We start from the raw sequence: 19,207 nt of genomic DNA, 5'->3' as shown, positions 1-19,207 counted from the left end.
TATTGCGTTTCTTTTTCTTCAAGTGCAAAGATTTTTACTTCACTTTCAAATAGTGGCACATAAAAGTGAATCTGTCACAGGTCTCGAAGCAACATGGGGTGAGTGGAGCTGAAGCAGGAAAGAATGCCTTCTCCTGTCCCTTTTTTCCCCTACATTTATCCTAATCAGGATAAATTTGTTTGTTTGTTTGTTTTTCACTGATTTCTTTTTTTATAAATATATAGCGACTTTTTATTTTTTCGTTATAGCTGGTTTACAGTGTTCTGTCAATTTTCTACTGCACAGCAAGATGACCCAGTCACGCATACCTATATACATTCTTTTTTCTCACATCATCCTGCTGTATCACAAGGGACCAGACATAGTTCCCAGTGCTATACAGCAGGATCTCACTGCTTATCCATTCCAAAGGCAATAGTCTGCATCTATTAACCCCAGATTCCCAGTCCCTCCCACTCCCTCCCCCTCCCTCTTGGCAACCACAAGTCCATTCTCCATGTCCATGATTTTTTTCTGTGGAAAGGTTCATTTGTGCCATATATGAGATTCCAGGTATAAGTGAAATCATATGGTACTTGTCCTTCTCTTTCTGACTTAGTTCACTTAGTATGAGAGTCTCAAGTTCCATCCATGTTGTTGCAAATTGTACCATTTTGTTCTTTTTTATGGCTGAGTAGTATTCCATTGTGTATGTATTACTACATCTTCTTAATCCAATCATCTGTTGATGGACATTTAGGTTGTTTCCGTGTCTTGGCTATGGTGGAAAACTCATTTTGAAGACAGAAGGAACCATTGAACCTGAGTTACACCCAGAGCTCTGATCTGCCCAATAACTGCAAAACAAAAATAACAGACCCCTCCCAAATAGTCCGCCCAGCTGTAGAATTCTGGGGGAAAGGTCCTGCTGGAGTCCAGCTGTGTAAGAATAAGAGGAAGAAATGGAAAAGAGGTTTACTTATTTTTCAAGTAGTTAGAGTTAAAATCTAACTTCTAGAAAGGGTAACCCACATGTGCCTCAAGTTGTCTGAGCCAGCATTCGGCAGCTTAACCACCTAGGATAACCTGAATAGGACCTCTTCGTTTGTGGATGTACTAACCAGCCCTTTGCCAAATTTCATAGACCTTAAGACGGTCCTTTGGCTTTGAGAACAAGCCGCTTATGAAAAATCCGCCCGTGTGTCATGGGCACTCAATTAATGCATGATCTGCTTTCCCCTCCCACTTTGTTTCTTATTACAGACTCTCTAGTCACTACTTTGAGAATGTACTCCTTTGTCAGGGTGGAGGTGTTTTAACATTAACACCAATAATCTGATCTCTTACTGATTTACTTTTACCTGTGTAGGTTCCCAGTCCCCCTCTGTGCCAAAAGTACACCTCTGCCTGTCCTGTGGGAGGAAAAGGAAGCCAAGAATACATTTACATGTATTCTTCTCCACTTTAAAAGAACTATACAGAGGAGTTCCCATTGCGGCTTAGCAGGTTAAGAACCCAACATAGTCACCGTGAGGATGCAGGTTCAATCTCTGGCCTCTCTCAGTGGCATTAAGGACCTGGCAGAGATCACAGCTGTGGCTTGGATCCAGCGTGGCTGTGACGTAGGCCCACAGCTGCGGCTCCAATTCAACTCCTAGCCCACAAACTTCCATATGCGGCAGGTGCAGCTATAAAAAGAAAAACGAAACAAAAACTAGACAGAAAAACAAGCGTTGTATGCAGATCAGTAGTTTAAAACCACCAGGCATATTCGCTAAGCCCTAGCATGGTGGCTTCAGCTGTGTATGGCAATACTGGAGCTACAGATATACCAGATTGTTTTGCTCGCAAAAAGTATCCCCATTTGTAACTGCTTGGGCTGTGAATAAATACTCTGAAATCATTGTAAGATCAGCTGGTATAACCATCAGAGATAAGTTTTCCATTTCTGAGACGTGGAGGAGAGAAATCCTTTGAGTCAGTCTCTGCAGGATGGCACTAATCTGTCTTCTCTTTGCTCCCCTCAGGCCTAGGACACCTGATCTCCTGCATCCTTATTAATGGTGCCCAGTACTTCAGGCGCATCAGTGAGTCCGGCATCAAGAAAATGTGTCGGAACATTTTTGTCCTTCAGCAGAATTTGACCAACATCACCATGTCACGGGAGGCAGACCTGGATTTTGCAAGGTAGGAGGGGAGACTGGGCTCAGTTCCTTACACCAAAGCTAAGCCCTCATTGTCCACAACGTCATTTTTTTAAATGCATTCTTAGTTCTTAAAACGTGAGTTAAAAACGGGAAACAAGTAATGGATGTTAATTAGACTTATTTTGATGATAATACATACAGATAATGAATTATTAGGTTGTACATCTGAAACTAGTATGTCAATTATACTTCCATTTAAAGAAAGGGAAAGTAGAACAATTAGATATTCTTTGGTCATAGAGAAGGTAGTTCTACTGGATGTTTAACAACTCTTAAGCAGGTAATTTTTCCTGTTGTCTAACCTAAGTTCTCTTACTATAAAACTTCAACAACTTTTTTTTCCTCAATTTAAAAGTAATGCATGCTCATTGCATAAAATACGTAATATAAAACACGAAGAAAACTATAAACATGACTCATAAGCTTTTAATCTAAAGACTTGGATATTTGATACGGTCTCTCCTGGTTTTTATACATGTGCTGTGTGTGGAGGTGGGTTGTCATACCTAGGCGTGTATATCATTTCTCTCTACAAAATTGTTAATGGGTGTCTTATTCATTTAACTGTTTATCAGTATCAATAATATACTTTGAAAACATGATTTTTCCCATGTCCATTTGGATCCTTTGAAAATATTGTTTTTAACACCTGAACCAATGTTCCATGAGCTAAGTAAGTCTTATTCATCTAATTGTAGATGCTTGGATATTTTTTACATTTTCTCTCATCATGAATAACATGGTGAATGTATTTTTACATCAGTCTATTTCTTCACCTCTTCTCTCTTTACCAGTTGAAACCCGTCTTTCCTTCTTGTTTTCACTCGGGACAGGGGAGAGGGGGGAGTGGTTATTCATCTCCTTCCAGGTTATTCCTTCATGTAATTGAGGTTTCTTTTTTTAAATAACATTTTCGCTTTCGCTTTTCTAGGTTTGTTTATCTCAGATTTTAGTGATTCCTTGTAATACACTTTTTCCAACGTAAGAGTTAATTGTAGTCTCTCTCGATGGTCTGAACACTCTCCCTGCCTTTCTTAAAGCAGCAGATCTTTGGTGCTTTAATGGGAACTTAAGACGTTTTGGAGAGGATTACGGTATTGGTGCTTTTTATTGCTGGTTACACCTAGGTGCATCCTGCCATGAACGCCTTCGTGTGGCTGGGAAGTCATTTGTTTTTAATAGTCCAGAATGCTCCTGTCTGATATGTAGCATTTCTTTGTCTTTTCACATGATTTTTTGACTCCAAGAGAAATCCAAGAAAATTTGAACTAATTGTTGAGATGTTTTAAGGTGATGACAAAATGTGCTATTACTTTGACGATTATTAAGACACAGAAGCTAGCTCTTTGTTTTGAAATCATATAACCATGTACCTTCATTTTTCATCTTTCTTCTCCCATTTATCACTCCAGCTGTTCTGTTGCTACCTTGTTCTTTTGTGTTTCTGTCCTGCTTCCTTGACTTTTTTCTTCCTGTTTGTGCATATGTGTGTTCATTAAATTCCCGATTTTAGGCTAAATTTGGTGGAAAGCCTTACTTGCTCAGATTAGGGGAACCAGGTGTGACCGAATGCTGCATTTACTTGGTCTCTCTTTTGGGGAATGAGCTCATTATTGAATTAGTCTATTCATAATAACATTGACAAGGAGACGTTAAGAACATGGAGGCCTGAGGGATACGGAGAAGCATTACTAATTCTCTGAGGAGTATAATTCCTAAATTCAATCATCCTTTTTTTAAATGATTTTTTTTTTTTTTATTTAGCTGAAGTAAGTAAGTTAACACAGCTTTTGGCAGACAGTGTGGAGCCCGAACACATACTGGGGAAAAAAAAAAAACCTACCATCTGAATAGTGAAATGCTGACTGGGCAGTATTGAGGTTGGCATTGATGAGCCATGTACCAGCAAAGCCTTGCTGCAGGGAAACCATGCCTTTCACAGTTGGACTTTTGAATGATATCCAAGGAAGTGGATTAGCTGAAATTTGACTGCCTGGGAAAAATACTAGTATTATTACTATTTACTTTTTTTTTTTTTTTTTTTTGCTTTTTAGGGCCACACCTGTGGCATATGGAGGTTCCCAGGCTAGGGGTCGAATTGGAGCTGCAGCTGCTGGCCTACGCCACAGCCACAGCAATGTGGGATCAGAGCTGAGTATGCAACCTATGCCACAGCTCACAGCAATGCTGGATCCTTAACCCGGTGAGCAAGGCCAGGGATCGAACCCATATTCTCATGGATATTAGTCAGGTTCATTACGCTGAGCCACAACAGGGACTCCCTACTCTTTACTCTGAATGGATTTTGAAGGGAGGTAGGCTAGCATAGATACCACATCATTTTTACTGGTCTTGCAAGCTCCAAGAGGCCCAGATTTTTTTCTTTTTCCTCAGTACATGGTCTAGAATACGTGTTCCTTCTGTAAATTGGATGAATGAATACATAGCAAATCAAGACTTCTTTTTGTGGTAAAGAGCTTAGACGATGACAAAGTTAAGTTTATGTTTAACGCACTGAACATTTTAACCAGCCGAGGTGGATTGATGAGACACAGAGCATCTCCCTTACAATTCTTTCTTTGTAGAGGGAAGTGTTTCAAAAAGAAATACTGGGCAGTTCCTGTCATGGCTCAGTGGAAATGCACCCAACTAGCATCCCTGAGGACACAGGTTTGCTCCCTGGCCTCACTCAGTGGGTTAAGGATCTGTCATTGCAATGAGCTGCAGTGTAGATCGCAGATGAGGCTCTGATCTGGCATTGCTGTGGCTGTGGCATAAGCCAGCAGCTGCAGCTCCGATTTGACTCCTAGCCTGGGAACTTGCATATGCCACGGGTGTGGCCCTAAAAAGACCAAAAAAAGGAGAGGAGTACTGTATCCCTGCCATTCATAGTCTCAGCTTCATTTTCTTTTGCTCTCATGTAAACTCATATACATAAACACACTTTATAGACTTATTTTTTTCTATTCTTGTTTGTAGTAGGGACAGGTTTTATGAAGTGGGCTCCATCAATTCAAATAAATTTGAAGCTATGTAAAATAAATGTAACAGCACTACCAAAATAGCCAGAAATAATAGACTGCAGTAGCGTGTCTCAGCATTCTTTAAGCAATGTCTAATCAAGCATGGACAGCATCTGTATTTCCAGCAAGTCTCCATAGGAATGTTACCTTCTAACACAGTAATTAATCACTAGTTGCCATGTGTCAGAAAACTTAACAAGAAGTTCCAAGGCTCTTGTAGTGTTTCATTTTCATGGCCTTCCTGGCCACTGGAAAATAGAACACTCTTTTCCTCATAAAGAAATGAGAGATCTGGACTGATTCCATCTGTATTGATTCTTCTACTTGTGGTCTTGAGTTGTCTCTCTTGCTCTTGTTTTTTTGTTTGTTTGTTTGTTTGTTTGTTTTAAATACACGCCTTTTCTCTAATCACTCATGTGGATAAATCTTGGGTGAGATCAGGATAGCTTATAACATGACGGGGATTGCAGAGCCCCTGTCCCCTGTGGTAATGATCTCTGCTGGAGTTTTGACACTTTTTACCCAACCGGTGATTTTTAGACTCCCAAGGGGCCTTGTCCTGAAAAATCAGTACAGACTGTTTAGGAAGTGGAAGGCCTTTCCTAGTGAGCTCTTCATCACACATCGTCTTACCCTCAGCTGCCATGTGCTTCTCCAGAACTGAGTCATTGAAACAACCCAGGAGTCCAGGCAGCGCATAACGGGAGGCGTCTGAATGGGCACTGAAGTGCCCAGGGTGGACCCGGCAGTTCGCATGAAGGCATCATTGAAAAAACATCCCCGTTTCCTTCCTAGAACTCCCATCTCCTTCTCCATTTCCCTTTTGTGTGTGTCGCCTGTCTTTTCTCCTTCATCTCTCCTGTTGCCTCTCTTATGTCTCCTTGATTTTGTGGTCCTTTTGGTTTTCTTTAGACTAGTTGTGTATCTCATTCTTGAGTCTGACAAAAAATAAGGAAATGAAAGCTGAGGTTCAGGAAGGGGTTAGGTTCTAACCCATGAGAAAGCTTCCTCAGGAGTTCCCATCGTGGCTCAGTGGAAACAAATCTGACTCATATCCATGAGGACTCGGGTTTGATCCCTGGCCTCGCTCAGTGGGTTCAGGATCTGGCGTTGCTATGAGCTGTGGTGTAGGTCGCAGATGCAGCTTGGATCTCACATGGCTGTGGCTGTGGCTGGCGGCTACAGCTCCGATTCAACCCTTAACCTGGGAACCTCCATCTGCAGTGGGTGCAGCCTAAAAAAAAAAAAAAAGAAAGAAAGAAAGAAAGAAAAGAAAAAGAAAGCTTCCTCCCCCTTATATTCATTTGTTCAACAAATATTGGGTGTGCCTTCTCTCTAGGTCCTGCCCTTGTGGAATTTTCATTATTTTGAGCAAGACAGACAGACTAATAAATATGTATAATACAAAGTCTGTCGGATGGTGATATATACACTCTGGTAAGAAAATGAGACATGATGGAGAGGGTGCCAGGGTATGATGAAGGTAGCCTGCAATTTGGGAATGTTTCTCAAAGTCCTTAAAGAGATGGTAACGTTGAGGAGAGACTGAAAGGGAGAGTAGAAGTAGGCCCAGTGGATAATCTAGAAGAGCAGGAAAGGCGCTCTGAGAGCAGAGAACTAGGGGAAGGCGTATGTTTGGCATTTAAAGAACAGCAGAAAGTCTACTATGGCTGAAGTGAATGAACAAGGGAAAGAGTAAGAAATAAAGCCGGAGGTGTAATCTAAGAAGCTGCCATCTAGAAGATGGTTGTAATAACACTGGCTTTTACTTTGAGTGAGGCTTGAAGTTGTTAGAGGGTTTGAAACAGACGAGTGCCATATTCTGACTTATAAAAGAATCACTCTGGCTGCTCTGTTGAAAATAGAGAATTTTCTGTTTTTCCTTAGGAGAGGAGGTTGCAGACAAGGGCAAAGACAGAAGGTTCCTTTAGAAAACTACTGCAATAATCTGGATGAAAGAGAAAGGTGATTCAAACCAAGATGGTAGCAGTAGAAGGGATGAGACGTGGTCAGCTTAGGATATATTCTAAAAGTAGAATTGACAGCATTTGCTGACAGATTGGAAGTGAACAGATGACTCCAAAGGTTTTGTTCTGAGCAGTTCAAAAAATAAGAGTTTTCATTTCCTAAAACGAAAAGGAGCCAGACCATGGGAAAGGCAGTTGAGTTGAGGTGGGGGGTGCTAAGGGGCAAATACACAGGGTCTATCAAGAGTTTGGGTTTGGAAATACTAAGTTTGGGATGTCCATTGGACATCTGAAGAGAGACAAAGAAGAGACAACTGGACATAGAAGTCAAGAGTTTAGGAAATAGATCTAGGCTGGAAATAGGAGTTTGGGATTCATTACCATATATATATATATGAGATTTAAAGCAATGAGACAGAGTGAGAGGTGAGATCTCAAGGAGAACACAAGAAGAGAAAAAATAAAGGCTGTCCAAGAATTGGTCCTTGGGTCCACTGCTGTTTAGATGTTGGCGTACTGCAGGAGAGCCAGCAAAGAAACCTGAAAAGGAGCAGCCGGTGAAGTAGGAAAACAACCAGAAGAGGCGTGTGTCCCAGAAGCGAAGAAAGTGTTCTAAGAGGAAGGTCTTCATCTGTGTCAAATTCTGCTGGTTGGTTAAATTAGCTAAAGACAGAGAATTGGCCACCAGTGAACTTGTTAAGAGAATGGGATGCTTTGCTTTTGCTTTGCTTTATTTTCCCTACGCAACTTGCCTAGTACAGGAACAAGCTTCACACATATATGGGGAAAGCTTCTCACTCCTCAACTCCATAGGTAGGATCTGAAGCATTCAGGGAAAACAAAAATGCAATTAGAGTGATTCTAATGTGATATAAAAGACCACAGTGGCAGCCTCTCTGTTCTCATTGAATGGTTTCTAAGAAAGCCCTGCTCTTCCCAGCATAGGTTCTCAACTTGCATTTCCTATGATGAAGCAGAGTTGTGATCATTCTTAGAAGGATACTAACCAAGTGGTTTTTTATTTTTAATGATGGGCAGTCTCTGCTCCTAAGGCCCTACCCCTCTCTAGCCCCAGTCCCTCTTCCAGCAGCTCTGTGTTAGCTTTGGAGCCATTTCTATGTATGCTGATGTATATATCCTTTCTAGTGCCCTATGTATGGGCACTAGACAGGGTATATAAGCCTTCACTGGTTAAATCAACTTACAGTGAAGGCTTATATATCTTGTCTAGTGCCCACACATGGGAACATCTGCTTCACAGAAGACAACAGAAAGATCTCAGTGGTAAAGGCAGAAGCATTTGATACCTAGGGTCCAAAGGAGAAAAAAATCTTGCCTGAGCTGCCTCCTCTAGACATAGGTTTATATGGAGAAGTACAATACACCATATTTGTTTCACTCAGTAAGAGACTGAATCAAGAAATGTTAAGACAACCAGTAGAAGGGGATAAAATATTTGGATATCATATATATGATAAGGGACTTCTATCCAGAATATATAAAGAACTCTTACCACTCAATAATACAAAAACAGATAATCTAATTAAAGACTAGGTCAAAGCATCCCAGTAGCAATGAGCACACCTGGTACCCCAATTTGGTTTCTAAGTACTATTCTTCCATAAAAGGAAGCAGGATCCTGGGGACAACAGCTCATTTTAGGACTGGGGAAGGAAATACACAAGATGACCCTCGAGCATCTTGTAGTACCGGCAAATAAGGAAGTACTAAAAACGTGCACACATGTAACACATTGTGTCAAAGAGGCACAGGAATCAGTGGAAAGAGCTCCCAATGGCAAAGTTGGGACAATTTGAGCAACAAAATAAATAGAGTATTATTGGATTATAACCCAACGTATAAAATAAATATTCCTAAGTCCATACTAATATAAATAAATTATTGAATAGATTAATAAATGAGGAGGAAAGGACAACTCGTGTGTGCAGAAGCATTCTGAATAGATTATATAGCTACCTCTCAAGATAGGGGAGCCTAGCATCCCACTTCTTAGTACATAGTGACTTCCTTTCAAAGAGTACACATGGGATGGAGGAGAGTAACTTGATAGTGCAAAAATCTGACAAATAGTATTTCATCCAGGTGATCAGGCACAGCATCACCATGCATAAATCATGTTGATGGCTGTACCCTTGATATGAGGGGGTGAGAATGGCCGTTTACCTCTGATCCTCTCCCAAACCCATTACACCCATATAATAAAGAGAAAGAAACATCAGACAGATTCTTACATAAGAAGAGGCTGCAAAGACCTGACCAGTACTCCTCAAACTGTCAAGGTTAGGGAGTTCCCCAGTAGCCTAGAGGTTAAGGATTCGGCGTTGTCACTGCTGTGGCTCAGTTTCCATCCCTAGCTAGGGACATTGTGCATGCCGCAGGTGCAGCCAGAAAAAAAGAAAGGAAAATCTGAGAAACTATTATAGTCAAGAGGAACATAACAAGACGTGATAACTACCTATAACATAGTATCCAGACTGGGTTCTGTAGCAGAAAAAGGACATTAGATTAAAAACTAAGGAAATGTAAATATGGACTTTAGTTAATAATGATGTTTTATCAGACGAGTTTGGACACATTCCCTGTGGTATGGCCATAGACAATAATCTTGTATCAATATTGGTTCATCAGCTGTGATAACTACATAATACTAACATAAGAGGTTAATGATAGAATCTTGGTGTAAGTTATATGGGAAAAGTCTGTCCCATCTTCTCAATTGTTCTATACATCTAAAACTATTGGGAAAAAAATAAAATCTACTAATAAAAAAAAAATAGGCAAAGGATTTAGGAGATATGCCTAAAAAGATGCTCAGCATTACTTGTTACCAGGGAAGTGCAAATCAAAATCACAGTGAGATTCCACATTAAACCCCCTGGAAACTGCCGTGATCAGAAAGACAGACAGGGAGTTCCCATCGTGGTGCAGCAGAAATGAATCCACTGCTTTGGAAAACAATTCACCAGTTCCTCAGAAAGTTAAACATAGAGTTACCATATGACCCAGCAATCCCACTCCTAGGTGTATACCCCAGATAAGTGAAGACATACCTGTCCACAAAAATTTGTCCACACATGTTCACAGCAGCATTACTGGTAGTAGCCAAAAAGTGGAGACAATCTAGATAACCATCAACTGATAAATAAAATGTAATCAATCCATACATACAGTGGATATTATTTAGCTATGAACACAAAAGTACTGATATATGATGCAACATGGATGAACCTTGAAGCCTTTTTTTAATGAAAGAAGTCAGTCACAAAAGACCATGTATGGTTTAACTCATTCATATGAAATGCCCCAAATAGCCCAAGTTAGAGAGAAAGGAGAAGCGGTTACTTAGAGTGGGTTGATTGGAAGGGCATGGGGGGCTTTGGTTAAAGGTTTCCCTTTGTGGTGATGAAAATGTTCTAAAATAGATTGTGCTGATGGTTGCACAACCTTGTGACGACCCTAAAAGACTTTTCATTGTGCACTTAGTGATTTGTATGGCATGTGAAGTACATCTCAATACAGCTATTTTTTAAAAAAAGTTAATCCATGTCCATTGTACCTCAATTTAAAAAAAAAAAAAAAGATTGAGTTGTAAAGCTTTAAAAGTCCTGAATGTTTTGTCATAGGAAATGAATAGCCCAAGTTTTACGCTCACATTCATGGGGAACTTGGTAAAGGAACTGACTCTTTGTGAGTTTCCCTAACGCATCTGGAGAGAGAAGAGATCAAGCAGGATTTTGGGAGGAGGTGATAATTAGTATTAACCTTCAATAGAATTATCCAGAGTGGGGAGAGAGCCCTTTGGAAGAGGGAGGGCAGCTCAGGGGGACAGGAGCAGATCAGGAAGGGAGTGGCAGACTGTGAGACCTGAGGGAAAATCAAAACCCGCTTGGCTTGGCCCCGCCTTGTCCGAGGCCTTCTCTCTAAACATGCTTTCCTCTCCCACCAGCTCCCTGATTCCCTTGCCCTGGTTTTGTTTTGTCTTCAGCACATATCACCGTCTGACCTGTCTTATATTTACTTGGTGACTTGCTCCTTATCTGTCTACCGGAAGTAGAATGTGAGCTCCCGAAAGCTGGGACTCTGGTTCCCTCCTGTAGCCTCAGGGCTTAGAACAGTACCTGGCCTGCAGGAGGCATGTGCCCCTAACTGTTTGTGGCGCTTGGACTTGATCCTCTTGGTGAATTAAAGCGCTTTAAGCAGAGGGTGAGATGGTCAGATTTGGATTCTAAGCAGATTATTTCAGGAGCTCTGTAGGCAATGGACCATGCAATGAAACTGGAGACTTTGCAGACCGGTTGGAAGGTGACGGTCAAGAGAGAGATGTGCAGGGCCTGAACTAGGTCAGTGCTGGTGGGGAGGTGGGGGCAGACTTAAGAAGTGTGAATGAACCAAAATGTGTGTGGGGGGAGGGGGGTTAAAGAGTGATTGAATGGTGCGGATAAAAGAAAAGAGTCAGGGATGCCCCTCCCCTCTCGGCCCTGGGTGTCTCACTGGATCTCATCACCATCAAACAGGATACGTCTCCTGGGGGAGGGAGGAGTAGGCTTGGTGGAGGGAGGATCCGCAGTGAGGTGACAAGTGTAGGTGCCTGTGAGACTCCAAGTGGAGATTGCTCATAAGCACCTGGAGGTGTAAGCTGGAAGCTCAGAGAAGGGGGGGTTGGGGGGCGGAGGGGCTGGATCCAACAGTTTGGGGAATCCTCAGTTTAGGGGCGTTGTTTCAAACTGCTTCACACTATTGTTTCTAACTGGAGGACCATCTCCAGAGCAACCCCAGCATGTAAAGGGCATGAGAGGGAAGAGGAACCTTTGAAGGGGATAAGGAAGGGAAGGCCCGGCAGCACAGGAGCCGGAAAAGGACAGGGCTGCCTGCCCTGAAATGGTGCTTTGCCCACAAATTGGCAAGGCATCTTTCTTAGTAAATGAAAGCATCTTCGCATTTTAATTTCTCCAACACCCCCCTCCCCCTTTGAGGTAAACTGTTCAGGTGCTTTCCTCAAGGTAGCAAAGGCAGCCTGGAAATGAAGTGTATCCGTTCAGACCCTGGCTGTATCCTTGATCTTAGCCTTTCTCCAAGGCCAAGAATGACCTCTGGCATAGCTGAGAATATTGAATTCCTTTCAAGGGAGCTGCTTCGGTGGACTTAATTCCTACAAACCCACCGTACCAGGAAGGATACTTTGGTTTTCTGCAGGGAAGGTTATGGGTTTTTTTATTTGGAGTGACCAGGGCGCGGGTTAATAGACAGGGATCAGCAATGACATGCTGCCATCTACTGGAGACACCCACAGACATCCAGACAGACCTGCGGTCTCTAAAATCCCTGTCTCTCTGAGTCAGAGGTGGGGGGCTGTCTAGGCTACAGGCAGGCTTCAGAGGTGACTTGGCTGCAAATAGGAAATTCCCTCGCTTATCAGAAAAAATTGTCTTTGACTACCTTGCTTAAAGAGCAACTTCTGGTTCTGAAGATATATTTTTTTATATCATTTTCACATTTGTCCCTAACTTTTATTCTGCCTTTGGAGTCCCCTATCCTTTTTCCAACCTCTACCCCTAATACCCCCGATTTTTTGACTCAAGATTGTTAATCGTGAGGCGTTGTGATTCATTTTATAGGAGAGATTAGTTTGCTACTAAAATTCTTTCACTGATGACATGAAAAGTTTTGTTAGCTCTCTTGAATGTAATGGCGATGCAGAGCTAGCCCAGACTTGCTAGCCGGGTCCCCAAGGAAATTGGGAAACACGAGGGGTTAAATAGCTTTTGTTGCCTGGAGGAAGGGACTACCAAGATTGAATCACAAAACACAAATTTGTATGGCTTGATCTCTGAGAAAATTTTCATAAAAATCTTTTTAAGCAGATTTAAATAGCATTCTGTCTCCCTAATCAAACCTTGACGGGACTTTGTTTCTGAGCATACCTGTTTCTCACCATACCACTTTCTACCCGTCTCCTTTTTCTGTGTTTATTGCACTTACGGTAGGTTTCATGCATTCTGACAATTAGTTGATAATTAATTGCTTAATTAGGGCTCTTTGAAGGCAGGTGAGTAAGCCGTCCGATCTTCATATCCCCCAAGAGCACCGGGGAACTGCGAGTACTCGGAAGGGTCTCATCATACCCGGCAGTACTGGTGTTTGATTCCTCATAAACCTATCTCATGTGTGAGGCTTAGATTAACTAAGGTTTCTTTTGATTATGCTCAATTAATGTCACCGTACCTTGTATATATGTAAAATGTCAATGTATAATTTAGGATTCCTCAAGATCATTGGCGGCCAGCGGTCATCTTCTTCCCTTTGTAGCGCCACTGCAACATTGGAATGATTCAGAGATTAGCATAGATGACAGGTGTTATTATTTCCAATAAAGATCCCAAGGAACAGAAATCAGAAGTGACTCGACCAAAATCTCTCATCAAATTGTGCTATGTATAGACCCCCACTACCTCTGTAGTCGCCTTAGTTTGGAAATTAAATGAATTCCCCCAGGGAGGCCCATTTTTTCTGCCGGGAAAAGATTGTGTTGTTCTAGAAAGACCTTACGCTTGTTCAGTGACTAAAGCCCAAGAATGGTCATTTACTGGCTCTATTAGAATTCTTACCAAAAAAGTGGAGGCTGGAAGCTGACCTTTCTTGTTGTCTAAATAAAGATAGAGTGTTTAATTTTGACGCTTAGGAGGAGGAAGTAGGCACAACGGCTGTAGTGGTAAAAGTAGAGCTACCCTCCCTTACAGACCATTTCAAGGCCAGACGTCCTGCCTCACCACCCCCCACCGACCCCTCTTTTTTTTTTTTCTTTCTAGGGCCGCTCCTGCAGCACATGGAGGTTCCCAGGCTAGGGGTCGAATTGGAGCTGTAACCTCTGGCCTATACCACAGCCACAGCACGGCCAGATCCAAGCCTTGTCTGTGGCATACAGCACAGCTCACGGCAACGCTGTATCCTTAACCACTGAGCGAGGCCAGGGATGGAACCTGCGTCCTCACAGATACTCATCGGATCCGTTTCTGCAGAGCCATGAAGGGATCTCTGCCCCCTTTCTTTTCCATCTGATTCAGAAAGCCTTCCTCTCTGTTCCCAGCCTCTGCTTGGCTTCACACCCTTTGCCAGTCTGGGGGGTAAGACCACAGCGCAGAAGGACGTCGGGGGGCACAGTAAACTCATTGGTCGGCACCCAGCCAGTCCCTAGGGCTAAACCCAAGTTGAGAGGGGACTCTCAACTTGCCCTAACAGTCAGCCCCCAGATCGATTTCTCTCTTTATAATTCCCTCCGCCTTGATTCTCTGAAATTAATACATTGTGTTCATATGGATGCAGATTACCCATCATTTAATATTTTATTGTTCTATGTTTTATTAACATGTTCTTCCTCCCCACTTTATTTTAAACTTCTTGTGACTGGTTAGCATGATTATATTTTGGTAATTTTGGTTTCTGGACTTTGTTTTCTTGTACTTCTCTGTAATAATCAGCAATCTAAAGTATTCAAGAATGGGAGTTCCCATTGTGGCGCAGCAGAAATGAATCCGACTAGTATCTGTGAGGACAGGAGTGTGATCCCTGGCCTCGCTCAGTGCGTCTGGGATCTGGCATTGCCGTGAGCTGTGGTGTAGGTCGTAGACCCGGCTTGGATCCCAAGTTGCTGTGACTGTGGTGTAGGCTGGCAGCTGTAGCTCCAATTCGACCCCTAGGCTGGGAACTTCCACATGCAGCAGACAGGGGGCTAAAAAACAGAAACAACAACAACAAAAAGGTATTCATGAATGTAATTTAAGTTTCAGGTCATAACTTCCACGAATTTCCATGCACGTTTCCAAGAGCCTCCTTAGCTCTGTGCCTGGACTTACAGATCTTTGACTGCAAACTGCATTCATTAAAACAAGAAAAACTTTTAGAATTCAAGCAACTTTAGTGTAAATCACCTAGAGGCCTAAATTATGTGCTTTCTCCCAGTGATGATGATGCTTTGTTACCATTTTAATAAAAGTAATTATTCTTACTGTTATATCATGGACCCCAATATACGACATTAACAGTAGGAAATGCTTTACCTACCTTGGTTGACTCAATCCTCCCTGATTCAGTGTGTAGTTATTATTACCCCATTTTTTAGTTTAAAAAACTAAAGCTTAAAGAGGCTAAGTAAATTCTCAGTTTACATAATAATAAGAGTTAAACTTTGGTCAGTTCAATCCCAGAATGTGAACTTCTTAACCACTTGAAATCTGGGCTGTCATTTGGTAAATATTAGGTCTCTGTTTTGATTCGCTTAATTAGAATATGGTTTCAGAGTTCCCCTTGTGGTTCATTGGGTTAAGAACCCCAGTAGTACCCATGAGGATGTGGGTTCCATCCCTGGCCTCGCTCAGTGGATTAAGGATCCGGCGTTGCTGAAAGCTGCAGCATAGGTCACAGATGCAGCTCGGATTTGGCGTGGCTGTGGCTGTGGTGTAGGCTGACAGCTACAGCTCCAATTCAACCCCTGGCCTGGGAACCTCCATATGCCATGGGTGCAGCCCTAAAAATAGAAAATATATATACACATACATATATATATGCATAGAAAGAGAGAGACATAGATGTCTGTCTCTCTCTCTATATGTACATGGTGTATTTCAATTAGGCTCTTCTCTCAAACATTTTATTTTCCTCTGGTTGTGTGTCTCCATCAAGTTCTGGTCACAGCAGTTGTAATTAGCTTTAATTAACAGTGTCACTGGAGACCTCTGCAAACCCCTCTTAGGCTGGAATGTGTTGGGGCTGGTTCTGCTCACCATCAGGTATTGTGCCACCTGTTGGTCTTCTGCCCACTTTCCACACAACTGTCCTGGAGCAGTAGCACTGGACACCCAAGACCATGCTCCTGGAACTAGACTGCACATTGGAACCAGCACGTGATTCGCATCACTGGTAAACTGTCCTTAATCCCAACTATCTCTACCTTCACTCTTTTTTTTTTTTTTTTTCCCCCCCCCGAATGCTTGTACCCATAGCATATGGATGTTCCCAGGCCAGGGATTGAATCCAGCTGCATCTGCAAACTACGCCGCAGTTGGGGCCATGCTGGTTCCTTTAACTCACTGCGCCAGACCGGGGATTGAACCCACACCTCTGCAGTGACCCAAGCTGCTGCAGTCAGATTCTGCGCCACAGCAGGAATACCTGTATTAAACACCAAGCCCATTAACCAAATGATTCTCAAAAGCTAGAGGGTATTAGAATTTCCTGGGGAACTTGTTTTGGGTGGCATTCTCTGATTCCATCCGTAAAAATTCTGACTTAAAAAGTTGAGGGGAAGGGCCAGGCACATGCAGTTTATTTAACAAGTGCCCAGGGGATCCAGTCCAGGTAGCTCTCGGACACGCTTGGAGAAATACTGACCCAACTGCATGTTCTTTGGGACTCTACAGTACCCAGGCCGTTTTTTTTTTTTTTTTTTTTTTTCTCAGCCTTTTATTCTCCTTTAGTCCCCTTTACTCTTTTTTTTTTTTTTCCTCCTGCTGCAGACAGAGAAAGTAAAAATGACCTGAAGGCACTTTCTGGATTAAGTTAAATCATCCTTTAAAACTCCTTACTTATCATTATTATATTCAGGCAGAGTCAAGTTGTGTTCTTGGAAGTTTGGGGGTGAACTAAAATGTTAGGTCATTTGTCTGGTAAACAAGTCGAACCCCTGATTTTTGCGTCAACTTGGGCAGGTCACTTGAGCTCTCTTGGCTGAAGTTTCCTTATCTGTGAAATAAGGGTTTGACTTGAAGATCAACTCTAGGGTCTCTTGTTGACAAGACTTGCCCTGATTTCCATGATGTAGAGCCAGAGATGGAGTTGGGGGATCTCGAGCCTCCAGCTCCACCACTGCTCTCAAAAGAGATGATCACAGTCAAGGCTTTTAAAGAGAGAGAACTTCAGTCAAGTTCCATAAGGACCCTGTAAAGGCTTCGGAGATACACAGTACATAATGGGCACTTTAGGATTGGTTGACTGAATGGACAAACTAATGCGTGTGGATAAGAATGAATGAATGAGGCAATGTAGGCCTGTTTCTTTTCACAGTCAAGATCAGGATTGTAGCATTTGCTCCCCACATGTGCTGGACAGTTAGAGAAGCTGGCTCCTGCTTTTTTGCATGACCTATAAAGGTCTCATAAGGCTCTGAACAGTAATTCAAAGAATAAACATGTAGGTACTCAGAAATATAAATGTCACATCTGCTGTAGCTCTTCATTGCCTTTGCTGGGCTGTGGTTTCCCAATTGATGGAAAGGTTTTATTCAGATCAGCCATTTCACTTTTTCCTGAAGGCACCCTTAATCTTTGTGTTCTAACCTTTAAGGATACAGGCTTCTGTTGCTGCCGTAATGATTTCCATTGCTTGGCATCTGAATGTTTAAATTTCTCCAAAGAATCGAACACCTTCTGTTTTTCTCAATTGGAGATGGAGTCAAATAGGGAAGGAAAAAAAAAAAAAAAGTGGGGGTAGGAGAGGCCAGCTCTTGATTGACTCCTCTCTCTGGATACCTGGGTCACGGGAAGGAGTCCATCAATGGTCCCAACTCTGCCGCTGGCATTAACACTGGCATCTCATGCTCTTTCAGCAATCTGGTTCACAAAGACGCTGATTAAACAGTTCAGGGGCCTGGGGACAAAGGATGGAGGGTGAGGTGTGGGGGACTTTCTTTTTTGTGTGTGCGGCTAGAGCAGGTTATTGACAACATTAAAGGCTTCGTGATATATTCGACCAGAAATTAATTACAGCCCAGTTCCCCATTTCTCCCTTAGGTGACAGTCTTCTGTTGATGTGTGCCGCTGTGAAAGTAATAATAGGTTTCAAATGTTTGTGAAAAACATAAAGTAATTACTTGCTGTGGTAAATCAGTCATTTGGAGTCTCAGCTTCTCTCCTCCTTGTCACGTATGTGGTTGGTGGGTCTGTTTCGGCTGTTAACTCTATAGACCATAGGAGAATTTTCAGTTTTCAGAAATTTTGCTTTTTTTCTCCTCTTTTTTAGTTTCCTAGTTCTCCAGGGATGAAAGTACTGAAATGATAATGACACATAACTAACATTTGAACAAGGGAGGCATATGTCTGCCAGGGAGCTGATTGCCTTCTTAGATGTGTAGCCATTGGCTATCAGCTATTTGCCAGTTCCTCAAATGAGCTTTAAATATTTACTTTTTGTTGTGCAGAGGGAAAGAACGTGCTCTCAGGCATTTTGAGGCTCCTTACCAATGGCATGTGTTTAAATTATGGGCCCTGAAGCCAAAGCGCTCTAATAGCTCTTTTGCCTTTTTTAAATTAAAAAAAAAAAAAAAAAGAAGTTTTCCAGTAAAACCTGCAGCTCCCTTTCCTGAGGTCTCTTTCTTCTGATGGGACCTGTGCAGATCTGCGTGGATCATACCCACCCCTGTGTTAGCTCACCTGTAGAATGAGAGAGAAGTTTCCTTGGGGCCCCTGTCTTAAAAGGGGTCCTCACCCACACAGGTACTGGAGGGAGGACTCTGTACGGGCCAGTGTGACTCCCCATCGCAGAGAGGGGAGTCACACTGCGATTGGCACTAAGGCTGGCTCACTCCTAAAAATGTTAACTATACATTATACATGTTCACAGTTCTTTTTAACTCAAATAATGAATATTAATAGTAAGTTTTTCTAGTCTGTCTAATCTGTCTTGTCCATTCCTGATCCGTGAGCCATTATACATCTTAACTTCAAAGGTTTGCTTACCCTCCCGTATCAGGCTATCCCTTTCTTAGAACGTGAGTTTGTTTTTCCCTTTTCCGCATCGGTCTCTATCTTTGCGGTACTGGTCATGTTTAGAACCAGATAGAAAAGCAGTAAGAATTGGTTATTAAGCATTCTTGTGTATGAAAAATCATGCTAATGGGGACTTCGGTGTTTTCTCATTGCAATGATAATTGGGGCTTGTGACGTTTGCCCCTGAGAATGGAAGACCCTGTCCTTCATTAAAGAATACTGTGGCATTTAGCATAGTTTTAGTATTACTGTGC

At 42.3% G+C, this 19,207-nt stretch overlaps 1 protein-coding gene across 2 annotated transcripts in view; it reads left to right on the top strand.

Annotated features, from left to right (window-relative positions):
- EXOC4 (exocyst complex component 4) overlaps positions 1–19,207 on the top strand; it is an 808,154-nt gene that overhangs the window by 747,956 nt on the left and 40,991 nt on the right. For both annotated transcript variants that reach the window (XR_007132659.1, XM_047763590.1), the window contains exon 17: positions 2,007–2,166. Coding sequence is in view for 1 of the 2 variants with exons in the window: in XM_047763590.1 (XP_047619546.1) it covers positions 2,007–2,166 (160 nt within the window). In the remaining variant the exon portion in view is untranslated. The remainder of the gene's footprint in view (positions 1–2,006; positions 2,167–19,207) is intronic.

The sequence above is a fragment of the Phacochoerus africanus genome, chromosome 16, assembly GCF_016906955.1.
Source record: "Phacochoerus africanus isolate WHEZ1 chromosome 16, ROS_Pafr_v1, whole genome shotgun sequence".
Taxonomy (NCBI): domain Eukaryota; kingdom Metazoa; phylum Chordata; class Mammalia; order Artiodactyla; family Suidae; genus Phacochoerus; species Phacochoerus africanus.
The sequence above is the reverse complement of the archived record's forward strand: the minus strand, read 5'-3'. Positions and strand labels throughout refer to the sequence as shown.